This window comes from Ochotona princeps, chromosome 22, assembly GCF_030435755.1.
Source record: "Ochotona princeps isolate mOchPri1 chromosome 22, mOchPri1.hap1, whole genome shotgun sequence".
Lineage (NCBI taxonomy): Eukaryota > Metazoa > Chordata > Mammalia > Lagomorpha > Ochotonidae > Ochotona > Ochotona princeps.
This window is the reverse complement of record NC_080853.1, coordinates 22,108,908-22,123,242: the sequence shown is the minus strand read 5'-3', so window position 1 is coordinate 22,123,242 and position 14,335 is coordinate 22,108,908. Positions and strand designations below refer to the sequence as shown.

General features: G+C 41.6%; 1 protein-coding gene across 1 annotated transcript; it reads right to left on the bottom strand.

Moving 5' to 3' along the window:
* Positions 1-1,815: 1,815 nt before the first annotated feature.
* Positions 1,816-7,394, bottom strand: LOC101516910 (zinc finger protein 260-like). The gene is made up of 5 exons (XM_058679397.1): positions 7,162-7,394; positions 6,997-7,052; positions 4,939-5,065; positions 4,598-4,690; positions 1,816-3,970 (listed from the first exon to the last, which is right to left on the bottom strand). The coding sequence occupies exons 2-5, from the start codon at positions 7,030-7,032 to the stop codon at positions 1,947-1,949; spliced, it is 2,280 nt and encodes a 759-aa protein (XP_058535380.1). The 5' UTR covers positions 7,033-7,052; positions 7,162-7,394; the 3' UTR covers positions 1,816-1,946.
* Positions 7,395-14,335: the final 6,941 nt, after the last annotated feature.

The following is a 14,335-nucleotide window of genomic DNA, read 5'->3' as shown; positions in this document are numbered from 1 at the left end:
ATGGCCTCAGATGACGTTTCTTTGGGGATCTCCCAAATTAAATTGATGATCTCAAAACCCCAAGCATGAAAAGAAGTGTAAGTGCCATGGTCTCTGTGGAGTGCATGTGTCAAAGTCAAGACTCCTCAATGGTTCAGACAGAACAGTGGACAGCATATCCAGGTGCACATGGAGGATATGGCAGTTCACTGAAGCCTGCAGAGGACACCTAGTACCACAACAGAGGATGGAGAAGAGAAAAAAAAAATCAATCAACTACCCCAGCCAAGTGTTGGCAGTGAGTCTCCTGGGGAAAAGGAGACTGTAAAGTGGATTATGGCAGCCAAGGATTCTGGGGAGATTGCATCATATTTCAAATGGCGAAACTGGCAGCAATTCAGAACAGTTGAACTATCAAAACCACTTGAGCAGTGCCCTTGGAGTATGCCCACATCAGGAACCCTGGGATGGTTGGCAGGCTGGGTGGGGCTTCTCCCTTTATCTCCCAACTTGTCCCAGATACAAAAGGAAAAAAGAGAATGTGGAAACAATGGTCTTACACACTTTCCTCTAGTTCTAGACCATCTGTGCCATATTCAACTACATAAAGACCATCAAAAAAGGGAATTATTGTATCTTAAAACAAAATGGATGTAAGTGAAAATCATTATGCTCAGCAAAATATGTACCTATCCAAGAAGGATATGCAGCAGCTAATTCAGAATATGTAAAAATGACAGGTATTTGGAAAAGATTGCTATTTTTTCATGTTTATATTCCAGTAGAAATATTTTACCTTATGCTTACTGAATATTAGTATTAACTAATACAATATGTAAATACTGCAGAAAGAAACTATGTTCAAATGCTGTTGAAGCAAAGTGCGGAATGATCCTAGAGCAGAGCAAAGGAGAAATAGCTATGGTTTTATTTTCCTTCAACTTGTACGCATCAAATACAAAAATTGGTTTTCTTTATATTAACCACCCAGAAAAATGTTCACATTCATTATACTGATAAAACTTTTATTTTTCGTGTACTTCTACATGACAGGTTTTAGTTGCAAAAAATGTATTATTTTTGACATGTCAATTAGATTCAAAGATTCTCATTTAATAAAATTCTACATCCATGGAGTTGCAATTGTAGGAAAATATTCTTTTGCATATTTCCTTCAAAAGCCTTCTGTGTAGTGTTGATTTTTTTAAGAGGTGTGATTGCCAGAAAAAACTGCTATTAGAAACACATTAATTTAAAAAGTTTCACTTTGTAGGAGTCCTGTTGCTTCATGAACTGTGACTCCCTTAGAGACATCAATTTTTACAACATTTGCTTCTCTTCCTCACATTTTATGCTTTCTTCCTTATGAGAAATTTCTGATGTGTGATTTCAAAGGGAAGTTTGCCACTCATTGACTATATTCAAACGGATTTTGTCCCACTGTGCATTTTTTACCTTCTTGACATATACCTTCTGAGAAAACGGATTTCCACACTCACTTCATTCAAAATATTTTCCCCTGTGAGTTATTTGATGAATATTGAGGTGTGACTGGCAGGAAAAGGCTTTTCTACAATCACATTCGTAAGGCTTCCCCACTCCTGAATTCTTTGATATGTGACTTTTGAGAAAAGGATTTTCACTCACTACACGTACAAGGATTCATCCCATGTGAATTCTCCAATGTCTTAGGGGGTCTCATTGTGGAAAAAGGTTTTCCCACTCTTCACATTCAGAAAATATTTACCCTCTGTGAATTCTGATGGTTTCTGAACTCACACTTGCAGAAAGAGGCTTTCCCACAAACTTGATATTCAAAACCGTTTTATCGTGTGAATACTCTCATGATATATTGCATGTGGCTTGCATGTAAAGAATTTTCCACACTCATTATTCAATGGATTTTCCCCTGTGTGTGTTCTCCATGTCCTCTGAGATATGACTTGCGGGAAAAAGCTTTTCCACACTCACAACATCCAAAAGGCTTTCCCCAGGTGTGTTATCTCATGCATTCTGAGGTAAGATTTGTGGGTAAAGGCCTTCCCACATTTATTACATTTAAAAGGCTTCTCCCCTGTGTGAATTCTCTGATGAGCGATTGCCTGTGATTTGCAAGGAAAGGCCTTCCCACATCCATTGCAATCAAAAGGCTTCTCCCCTGTGTGCATTCTCTGATGCCTGATGAGGTGTGATTTGCTGGAAAATTGTTTCCCACACTCACTACATTCAAAAGGCTTTTCCCCTGTGTGAATTCTCTGGTGTTGCATCACATGTGATTTGCGAGAAAAGGCTTTCCCACACTCACTGCATGCAAAAGGCTTCTCTCCTGTGTGAATTCTCTGATGTTGTATCAGATACGAATTGTAGGAAAAGCCCTTTCCACACTCACTACATTTAAAAGGTCTTTCCCCTGTGTGTGTTCTCTGATGTTCTGTGAGGTATGACTTGTGAGAAAAGGATTTTCCACACTCACTACATTCAAAAGGTTTTTCCCCTGTATGAATTCTTTGATGCCTTGTGTGGTCAGACCTAGAGTAAAACGCTTTGCCACACTCACTACATTCAAACGGCTTCTCACCCGTGTGTGTTCTCTGATGTACTGTGAGGAGTGACTTGTACAAATATGCTTTCCCACACTCATTACACTCAAAACGCTTTTTCCCTGTATGCAATCTTCTATGTCTGATGAGCTGTGATTTGCGGCTGAAGGCTTTTACACAGACACTACATCTAAAAAGCTTCTCCCCTGTGTGAATTCTCTGATGAGTGATGGCCTCTGATTTGCGGATAAGGACTTTCCCATCTTCATTACATTCAAAAGGCTTCTCCCTTGTGTGCATTCTCTGATGTTTCATGAGGAATGACTTCAGGGAAAAGCCTTTCCCACACTCACTACACTTAAAAGGCTTCTCCCTTGTGTGCATTCTCTGATGTTGTATCAGATGTGGATTGCAGGAAAAGGCTTTCTCACACTCACTACCTTTACAAGGTCTTTCCCCTAAGCAAGTTCTCTGATGTGTGATGAGGCGTGATTTGCACGTAAAGGTTTTTCCATAATTATCACATTCTAAAGTCTTATCCCCTGTGTGAATTCTTGGAGTCTTTCTGGGGTCAGATCTCAAAACAAAAATTTTTCCACACTCACAACATTCAAAAGATCTTTCCTCTGTCTGGGTTCTCTGATGGCTGAGGGGGTGTGACTTCTGGGAAAAGTCTTCTCCAAACTCACTCCCTTCAAAAGGCCTTTCCCCTCTGGGAATTCTTTGATGTATTCTGGGGTCTAACAGCCACGAGTAGTTGTTTTGAAATTTACTATAATCATTTTTCACCTTGTGAATCCTGTGATGGATGGCTAGGAAGCATTTATACTTGAAGCAGTTTTTGCAGCAATCACATTCATTGGATTTTGTTCCTGTGCCTGATCTCTGAGTCACTGTTAGACAGGACTTGCAATTCACATCTTTCTCACACTTGAGAGACTCACAGAGATTCACTGTTGGGTGGGTTTGCTCAAAAGAATGTTCATGTAAAGTTTCATCGCCAATCTGAATATCTTTTCCTTTAAGAGTTGACTTAGCAAAGGGATTTCTCGCACAATCCCTCTCAAATATAAAGAACACCTTCTTCTGGACAGCTTTCCTTTGTTCATCATGGTGTTCAAATGGCTTCCGCACAGCCTGGATCTTGTGATGCTGACCAACAGAGTTCAAGCCATGACAAAAACCTCCAGGCATGGTAGGGGCATCTAATTTCACTCCAGGTCGTGGTACCTCACAGAGCACCCTACGAAGACGCATATTGTGAAATGTATTGCAGGCCCCAGAACTCATTTCAGAACAATTTGACTCCCTGATGATCAATTTTGGAACATGGAAATTGAGTGTTTCTCTTGAGTCAACTCCATTGTAAGCGAACGTGCTGTCTGTAATCATATATCTTATGTCTTGGCTTTCTCTGTTGATCTCAATCAAGCCATCATTTTCCTGGGCAACTGAAATGAGAAAAAAAATAGTCATATTCATGAGCTCCTTTAAGTGCTTCCCATGGAACTGTCACATAAAGGCAATAAAGCTTTCTCTGATCGTAGTGGTTTAAAGCTTTGCATTTTTGAGAAATGTGAGGTTTTCTTCCTAAATGAATTCAAACAACATATTACGGCAACGTATTTCTCAATGTTCACCATCAGAATGTCTGTTCAGTACATGAAATGCTATTCATTTATGAATGAATATCTCTGAATGGATATCTTAGGCCAGGGGTTGGGACGTCTATATCCCATATAGTTCCGGTTTTCGTCCTGGTAACTTTGCTTCCAGTATGAGATGTGATTATTGATGCATCCACAATATAACGCAATTATAGATAGGCCTTTGGCTTCAGACTAAACTAACTCTTGAAGTACTCATTTGAATTGTGATCCAATCAATAGAAAATAGTGCTCATTCTTTATTTCTCTCTGTGTCTCTCAGGTTCACTATCACTTGGCCTTTCAGATGTAATGCCTTATCCATATGTCACAAGCACTGAGACAGCAGAAAAAATTAGCAAGAAGAGTTTCAGTGAACAATCGCTGCTTTCTTTCTGGAACTGTCTCCTTAGCAAGCATGTGCTGACTGACCTTTGAGGCTCTGGTTTAGGCATTCTTCCACTATCCATGGCTCTGCTCCTCGTTCCAATTTCACGATCAAGTCAGGTTTGGTCATGCAGTATCCTGCTCATGAGGAACAACATAAGACTTTGTCAAATCACAAACTTGGATTTTTATGAACGTGGAAAAATAATCCTCATCTACTAGGTAGACAACAGAAGGTCTGGTATTCATTATTTCCTAGTGTGTAGATACTCAGATTCTTCATGAACTCAAATACAGGACTCACCCAGAGTTAAACTTGCAACATGCTCCTACAGTAGTCAAATGGGGGAAAATCCAGTTGGGCATGTCAGTGGAATGACACTCACCCAAGGACACCAGGCTGTTATAGGTCTCCAGCATCACATCTCTGTACAGGATTCTCTGGGCAGGGTTCAGGCTTTGCCATTCCTCCCAGGTGAAGTCCACAGCCAGATCTTCAAATGACACTAAAACCTAAAAGAGCACATTTCTTCCCAATGTTACATCTGCCACAAAACTGAAAAACCCAGAACATATTCTTCTCTGAGTCTTATTTACTTGTGACACAGGAAGCAGCTACTTCTGTAATCTACATGGGAACAGAAACCAAAATCACATGAAAATATTGTGTCCTCTAAATATTAATTATACACTTTAAAAATCATATTCCTTTTGATTTGCAATTCATCCTTCTTTGAATAATCAGAAAGGTGATCAGGATGCAATTTATAGACTCAAGCATACACATACTCAGTATCAAGCAGGATAAAGAATTTTTGTTTTAAATAGATATTGTGGGGCTGGAGTGGTGGCATAGCACGCTAATTCTCTTTTGTCCTGTCAACATCCCATATAGATCACGGCTGCTCCACCTTTTATCCAGCCCCTGTTCACTGCCCAGGAAAGCAGCTGAAAAGGCCTAGTCCTTGAGCCTCTGCATCCATGTGGGAGACCTGCAAGCAAGCTCCTGACACCAGACTCAGGCTAGTCCAGTTCTGGGCATTTAAGACAAATGAAAGAGGAAGATTCTCTGATTCTCATTCTCTCTCTGCCATTATGACTTGGCTGGGGGTTTGGGGAGGGGTGGGGGGAATCCCACTGCCTATTAAACTGTGTCACACAATGCAATGTAACCAATAAAAAAAAAAAGAAAAACATAATCACATACATGTATGTATCTACAAATATACTGCAGTTTTATAAGGTTAAAGTTTACTGAAATATAAAAAATATCTCAATCTTCTGCCTGAATGTGTTCTCATGAATATGATGCAAAATAGGTCAAATGGTAAAAGTCCAAGAAACACAGTGCAGTTAATGCATTTAAAAATGGTGCAACCGGAGAATGAATATTACAGAAGATGGTCTGTACATGTTTAAACACAGGAGAATCATTAGCCTGGATGAAGCAGAGAGAGTACATTTCAGGAAATAGAAGAGGACAGGCCAACAGCAGAGGCACCTGGAGACTAATGCACACAGCAAGGCAGCGGAGACAATGGTATCATTCTGCAGTGACCAGATACCCCAGTGGCAGTCAGCGAGCAGCAAACTGAGCTCCACCAAACGCAGGAGCTGCACCAGCAGCCAAGTGGGAAGGGTTTTCTCCAGGAGTTCTGGAGGTAAACCCAAAGAACTGCCCATCTTCCTGATTTTGTTAAATCTGACCAGGAACAGAGACAGAGCAGTATATACGAAGCAGTTGGTGCAGGAACAGGGTGAATTTCACAGTCAGAACTGCCAACACAGCCACATCTGGTGGCACTGTGTGCAGGGAGGCAGTGGCTATAGGGATGGGACTGCACATCCTCATTTCTAGCTCAGTGCACTGCACCAATATGGCATTCTATACGATCCACCCAAGACAGGTCCAGGTAACCCTCCAGACCTAATCACCAGGGCTACACAAGTGGCACATTAAGTGCCATTTTGTGCAGTGTGGCAGAGGCTTTGGAAACAAGAGACAACAGTAATCTGCACATATGCTGAGCTGGGAGCAAACTCACTTCCACCTTAGTGCATTGTACAGGTCTCACAGGGGAAATAAACCCAACATTGGCATCAAGTGGATCAAAATAGGTCAGGCTAGACCTCCGGCCTTCTCACCATGTCCTCAGACTCTATGTCCCATAATAGTTTGGTGAATTTTGCTAACTTTTAATTTGAATTATGTAGCAAATATGCCTGCATTTTTGGCATGACATCAGAATAAACAGAGGTCAACTTAGAAACAGCTGAGATGACTCTAGTGGATTCCAAACATTAAAAAAAACTTGATCTCATTTACATAGTTTCTCTCACACCAAATTGTATTTACTTTCACTTTTTAAAAAAATTATACAATCCTCATGAAGGTCTAAAAGCACAACATACAATACACTGAGCAATAAAAACAGAGAACTTACTGGAGAGGTAGTCATTTTCTTGGTTCTTAAATACATACACAGTGCTCTAGAATCATCTAGAAAAGAAAGTGAATTGGAAAACTTGTGAGAGAACTGGTCTGGCTTGCTCCTAGATTCTACACTGCAAAGCAAGATCATGATGGAAACAAATACAGAGTAACACACACCTTCTCAGAAAAGGCAAAACCAGTGAGCTTTCCTGTTCAGGAACAGTGCTTTACCCGTGAGAAGAGACACAAAAGACATCCTTAAGAGAACACTCACAATTATACTGAGTGGGAGAGATGAAACACGGCCATTGTTAGGTTCAGAGAAACATTTATTTGATACCTTATTTTGCAAACTGTTAATGAAAATAACCAACTGATAATTTTAAAGATGCCTCGACCAGTAGCTTACAGTGTGCTCTGGAAACACAATGGTGGAAAAAGTAGTAAGTATTAAGGTGAGGTGCATCTCCAAATCCTTGTGAAAATATCAAAGTGCCAGTCAATGTTAATTACTTGACTAGAAATCCTGAATTCCATCTGTCAACCCATCCATTTGCCCATAACTACCTAACAAAGCTTAATTCGTTACAGCAGGATCTGCACTTTTAGTCCCCTTTCCAGTTTCTGTCATACGTATTCGGCAAAGCAGCAGCAGGTGGCCCAAGTGCTTGCATCCCTACACCCTTGTGAGAGACTCAAGGAAACTCCTGACTGCTGACTTGCACTCAGCTCAGCTTGGCCATTCTAGTCACTTGCGAACGAACCAGCAAAGGCAAGATCATCTGTCTCTTTCTCTCCGTCTCTGTCTCTGTAACTCTGCTTTTCAGATGAATAACTAAACCTAAGAGACAGACAGACAGATGGAATCGGCATGGTGGTAGTGGTGGTATAGTAAGTAAAACAGCTGCCTGTTATGCTGGAATCCCCCACGCGTGCCAGTTTGAGACCCAGCAGCTCAAGTTCTGATCCACTGCCTGCTACCATGCCTGAGAAAGCAGCACCTACATTACACAAAAGACCCCAAAACAGCCCTGGTCTCCTTTCAAATCTCTGAACAATGAAAACTTTTGTGAGTTTCATTTGGTGAGGGAATCAGTGGTTGGAAATCTCATTGTCTCTCCCTCTCCCTCCTCCCCTGTTAACACTTTCAAATAAATAAATCACAAATGAGGAAAAGAAAAAGCAAAACAGACCCAATGATTACTTTCAGAACCAAAGCATTGTAAGTGCTTGTTCAAGAGCAGAAGATGCACAATGATTTTCCAAGGGGTTAATTAGGTAGATTACACAACAAGAAAATCAGAAACGTTAACTTAATTTGCGCTACAATGGTGTTTAAGATTTATGACTTTGGAAGTGCATCTTCTCATGTACCATTTACTCAAGGTCTAAGCAAACATCTCTCAACTTGACAGTTCTGAAGGACTGTAAGGAACTGTTTTGCATTGTTTAATCTCTCATATATCAGTTTTTTTCTAAAAATAATAAACACCATATAACACACTCACTCACTTTTATCATTCTTTCTACTTAGGATCACATTGTAATGTTTTCTAATGTTTTCTGTGGAACACTATTCATCTGCCTGCATACAGTCAGCAAGCATTTTCTTGGTTTTGTGTGGTTATATGTCCATACTTGAACCGTTGGACAGGATGATTTTGCAAGGGAAACCATTAGAATCTCCCACATTGATTTTTAAAAGAAATATTTATTTTTTATTTGAAAGCTAGAAGCACAGAAAGAAAGAGAGACTGAGAGAGTATCTTCTGTCCAATGGTCCACTCCCCAAGCGGCGTTAATGGCCGGAGCTGAGTTGATCCAAACATGAGCCAGGAGCTTCTTCTGGGTCTCCCATGTGGGTGCAGTGGTCCAAGGCTTTGGGCCATCCTCGACTGCTTTGCCAGGCAACAGGCAAGGAGCTGGATGTAATGTGGAGGAGCCAGGATTAGAACAAGTGCCCATACAGGATCCCACTGTGTGCAAGGCAAGGACTTTAGCCATAAGGCTAAAGCGCTGGGCTCCACAGCATTCATTTTAAGTCCTTCTCAGAGACAGCTGCCTACTGCCAGATACAGGGCCCTTTCTAACTATTATGGACAGAAGCATGTCCCCCTAAATTTTGTATCATGAAGTGCTGACCACCTTGTGACTGTGTTTGCATAATCTTTAACAAGGTAATTAACATTAAATGATTTCCTAGGCTGTGAAACCTTGATTCAAACTAACATAGGCACCCCCAAGGATACATACCCACAGAGGAAATATATGTGAGGGTACAGCAAGATGGTGGCTGTGGTGGAGCCAGTTGAGTGGGAAATCAGGGAAATAAAATTTATTACACATTGCCCTTAAATTTTCAATCACTAAAAGTATAAGAAATACAGTGTTGGGCCCTGTGCGGTAGCCTAGCAGCTAATGTCCTTGCCTTGCATGTGTGGGATCCCATGGGGGCCAGTTCCAAGCCTGGTGGCCCTACTTCCCATCCAGCTCCCTGCTGTGGCCTGGAAAGCACTCAAGGATGGCCCAAAGCCTTGAGACCCTGAACCCATGTGGGAGACCCAGAAGAAGCTCCTGGTTCCTGGCTTTGGATAAGCTCAGTTCTGCCATTGTGGTCACTTGGGGAGTGAATCAGCAGACAGAATATCTTCCTCTATGTCTCTCCTCCTCTCTTTATTTCTGAATTTCCAATAACAATAAATAATAAAAAAAATAAAACCTAGTTAATGATTCCACAACAATTCCATCAAAACACAAACAAAATTCTTCACATATCTAGTAAAAAGAAATCTAAGATTTGTATTTTTTCACATAAGCCACCAAGTCCAAAAAGCAGAAGAAGTCTGGAGGCAAAATATCTTAATTTCAGACATATTTAAGAAGTCTGATAAGGATAGAGGCACAGTGGAAGAGAGTAGAGGCCCCAGGATGGATTTCATGCACTTACAGCCAATGGATCCTTGACAAAGGCCCTGAAAGGTCACTGCAGAAGGAATCCTTTGGTCCGTAAAGGAAAGAGGAAACAAAATGTGCATGTGGGGATGAGTGAACAGAAACACCCTTCCTTTTTGTCCTAAATAAAAACTAATCCAACATGAGTTACAGCCCTAAATGTAAGACCACAAAGGAACAAAGCATAGAGAAAACTCATGGACAGTGGTATAGGCAACGGCTATAGATCCCAAAAGCACAGGCAAAAAAAAAAAAAAAAAAAAAAAAAGCACAAATCAAACATGGTTTTTAACAAACTAAGAAGATTCTTCACCACAAAGGAAACAGTCCCCAAAAGCCATTATCACTGCAGTAGGAGAAAATACTTGCAGAGTTCACTTTAGACTATGATGCACAGAACTGACAACCCAGGGAAAAACCAATGTTAATGGACAAATACATAAGAAACCACAGAATATCATGACTCCCTATTACCAAAAGTAGATGAAATCACACTTCACTAAAAATATAAAGAAATTATCTTGGTAATGATATCAAGAAAACATTAACAGCTTGTCAATGAGAATGAAATTTAGTGCAATCATGCCAGCAATTATGGAGGATTATGCAAGGAATATAGTTATTCCTCAAAAAAAAAAACATGATACATCCACCCAACTCATGTTCATATCATAAAGGTATGCAATCAGTATATCAAACAGATACCCAGCAACTCAGCTGGCTAAAGCTCTAGTGATACTTTAAAAGACTTGGGGACAACCTACGTCTACCAATGGATAGATGGATCATTGAACAGCACTCTGCCATATGGGAAGAATGAAATATCATTATTTGTTGCAAATGCATAAAGCTGCAGATAGTGAAATAAGAAAAGTGCAGAAAGAAATCTCATATGTTTCAATATATACAAGCTAAAGTCAATGGGTACAAACTTAGAATTATGATTACTACAGGTTGGGAAGAGTGATTCCCACGGTTAGAGGTAGCAAAGGAGACAGAAGCAGAAGGTCCAGGATTCTTTAACACAGTGTGTTAACTGTAGTTCACAACTGATGTTCTAGATAAGAAACTGAAATGGAAGAGCTGGAGTGTCTGAACACAAGGAAATGGAGAGCGACTTGCCTGGCTTGCTCACCTGAGTCTGTCTATGTATTCAACTACTGCACCATGCCCTCGAAGAACATGCAAGTGCATGCTCACCAAACTTGCTTTTCTACAATACTGAAATATCAGGAAAGCTTTCAGCTATCTGAAAAAAAAAAGATACCAAGAAAATGATCCAACTTACAGAGCATAAGAAAACCGTCATCATCCAACGCTGGTGGGGATGTTTTTTACATTTAAGTATATTATCTACTTATTTAAAAGGAGAACTACACAGAAAGAGGGATAGACCCATATCCACCCTCCCATCTCTCTCTCTCCCTCTCACACACACCTGTGGCTCACTGTGATTCAGAAAGTGACAGGAAGAGAGAGAGAGAAATAAAATCATCCCTCTACTGATTCACTCCTCACATTGTTGCAATTCATAGTGCTGCAGTGGCCATTCAAAGCCAGCTGCCTGGAACTCTGTCCAGGGAGCTGGAACTAAGACAGAGCACCTGAAACTCTACCTGGCGCTCATATGGGAGGCTGACATTGCTGAAAGTAGCTTAACATGCAGTTTACAACCCCCACCATGGATTAGATAAATATGTATAACTACACAATTAAAACCCATGATTGCTGCCTTTCCCCGTCTTTCCCATTTAATTCCATTCTCAGCTCTGATATAATTTACAATTAGGTTCCCTTGTATCCTGTAAATGCCACTAATGAAACTCTAACCTGGAACCTGGTAGAAAGGATAGTTATCTGCTTTAGTTAGAATATATATTCATTCATGTGAAAGCAAGAGTGCAGGGGCAGAGAGACCTTCCATTCACTGGTTTACTTCTGAAAGCCTGTAACGGTTTTGGCTGTCAAACTGCATCCAAGAGCAAGGCATTCCTTTTGCATTGCCCACGTAGGGGAACAAGGCTAACACCCAAGCTCCTGGGCCATCATCACATGCTTCTCAGAGGCATGAGTGGGAAGCTGCATAGCAAGGGCAGAGTAGTCACTACTTGAATTATGCACATCAATATGCAATACATGCTTTCCTAGCTCACTGTACCACACCCAACATTCCTTACACTGCTTAGTTCATTACTAGTAGTGCTGACAAATCACAGATAACATGTTCAAACCTGAATTCACTTACCTCAGTAGAAAAACAGGAAGGATGGGCCCATCACAATGATTCAACCGGCTATTCCTCCACCTACAATCACTGGATCCCATATGGGTGACAGTTCATATCCCCGCTGCTCTTTCCAACCAGCTCCAAGCTTGTAACCTGGGAAAGCAGTGGAGAATGAGTCAAAAATCATGAATAAACATGTGAAGAACAAAAACCAGCTATGAGACTGTTCCCTAAATTAAAAAAAAGAAAAAAACAAGCAAAATGGACTACTGAGAAACACAAGACTTTAAACAAAAACGATCCAACTCCCTCTTCTGTGGCACAGCAGGTACAAGAGGTCAGAACCTCAGTGACCTGGGCCCCTGATTCATCTGGGTATTCAGACTACAGGTCTCTACATCCTTAGCAAAAACAAACAAACAAACAAATACATACATAAAGAAAAATCACCCTCTCCTCTTCAGATCATTGAATAAAGTCAAACTCCAAGCAAGAAAATAAAAATACAACATTCATACTGTGGCTCATAATTCCTTCCTAAGTGGGCAAACAGTGAATAAAAGGCGGCAAGTTTCTGCACAGCCACAGAGGGACCTGGCGGCACACGGAAGCAGCCTGCTGCCACTTCCCAAGGGGACTCGCACTCAGACCCGAGTTCCCAACGCCACAAGTCCCCTTCTACTGCAAGTCTGAATTCTCCCTGCGGACACTCCCAGCCTCACCTCACAATTCCTAACGACTCCTGGCAGGAGCGTTCCTCTCGCACAGCGCACCAAGGTCCCGGCTACCCGGCCAGTTCTCCTGCTTGGAGTCACACTCACCCGCTCCAGCTGCGAGTGTCCTGCTCAGGCTCCCGCGGCGGCCGGGGTGGCCAGCTCACACAGCAGCCATGGCTGACACCCTCCGGCTTCTGAGGAGCGAGGCACAAACGTGAGCATGCAGCCGCCAGCAAAGATCCCACGTGCTTCTGCAGGGCCCTGATGCACCCAGTGTGGAGGAGGGCGGTCACGGGACTTGGGCCGGCTGGGGGACTGAGGGCTGAGGCCTGCCTTGGGGCTGAAGCCACCTGATCTCTCAGCAGCCCTAGGCTCGCTCCTTCCTGCTCCTGTCCGTAGACCTGTTAAAAATCATGAAACCCACAAAACAGGGATGAGCTTCACAAGCGTTACAATGTACTGGATGTTTACTGGATTCTGGGACTTCTTTTCTTTCTATTGGCATTTTGCAGTTAGATCATGTAGCTTTAAAACACCTATTTGAAGAATAAACATACCAGCATGCCTACTCCTGATGTAAAACTAGTACTTAGCAAAGCTCTCATTCAGATATGATCATGTCTCCAGGACTGAAATGTTTTGGGTGAGCACTAGAGGGATGAAAAACGCAAATAATAATGTGTAAAACAATGAGCACAACCTGATTTAAAACACAAAATAGACACTTCTGGTGCAGAGACACAGGTGCCCTTGTAATTGAGAATAAGGACAACAGGGCCCAGCGCGATAGCCTAGCTTCTAGTGTCCTTTCCACGCATGTGGCAGGATCCCATATAGGCACTGGTTCGTGTCCCAGCGGAAGCACTTCCTATCCAGCTCCCTGCTTGTGGCCTGGGAAAGCAGTCAAGGACGGCCCAAACCCTTGGGACCCTGCACCTGCGTGGGAGACCTGGAAGAAGATCGGGCTCCTGGCTTCGGATCAGCGCTGCACCGGCTGTCGTGCCTGCTTGGGGAGTGAATTAATGGACAGAAGATCTTCCTCTCTGTGAATCCTCCTCTCTGTATATCTGTGTTTCCAATAAAAATAAATAAAACTTGAAGAACAAGAAAACTGCATGTCACTTGTGCTTGATGGAGAATATTGTCCAATAAAAGCTAAAAGAACATGAAAAATGATCACCTGAAATGTTGCATAAGTTCACCTTTTTACTATCATTTATCTTCCTGATGTTCATTTCCCACACCGTATCTTGTCCTTTAATTTTGTTCTATATCTGTTGCGTACTGGTAAATGGTAACACACTTGATTGTATGCATTCATGTACACAATCTGCTTCTTCTATTACTTTGCACTTGATTTTCAATTGTGTTGGATTATTTCTATATATACCATTCATTAACTGACACTGAATGCTCTCCTGCTTGAAGTTAATTCTTACACCTAAAAGTTATTT

Bases quoted from the DNA above. Each gene is read 5' to 3' on its own strand.
- LOC101516910 (XM_058679397.1), bottom strand. From the start codon at position 7,032: ATGTATTTAAGAACCAAGAAAATGACTACCTCTCCA. The intron at 5,066-6,996 runs GTAAGTTCTCTG...GTGCTCTTTTAG, and splicing joins AGAAAATGACTACCTCTCCA to GTTTTAGTGTCATTTGAAGA. The intron at 4,691-4,938 runs GTGAGTGTCATT...CCTCATGAGCAG, and splicing joins TAACAGCCTGGTGTCCTTGG to GATACTGCATGACCAAACCT.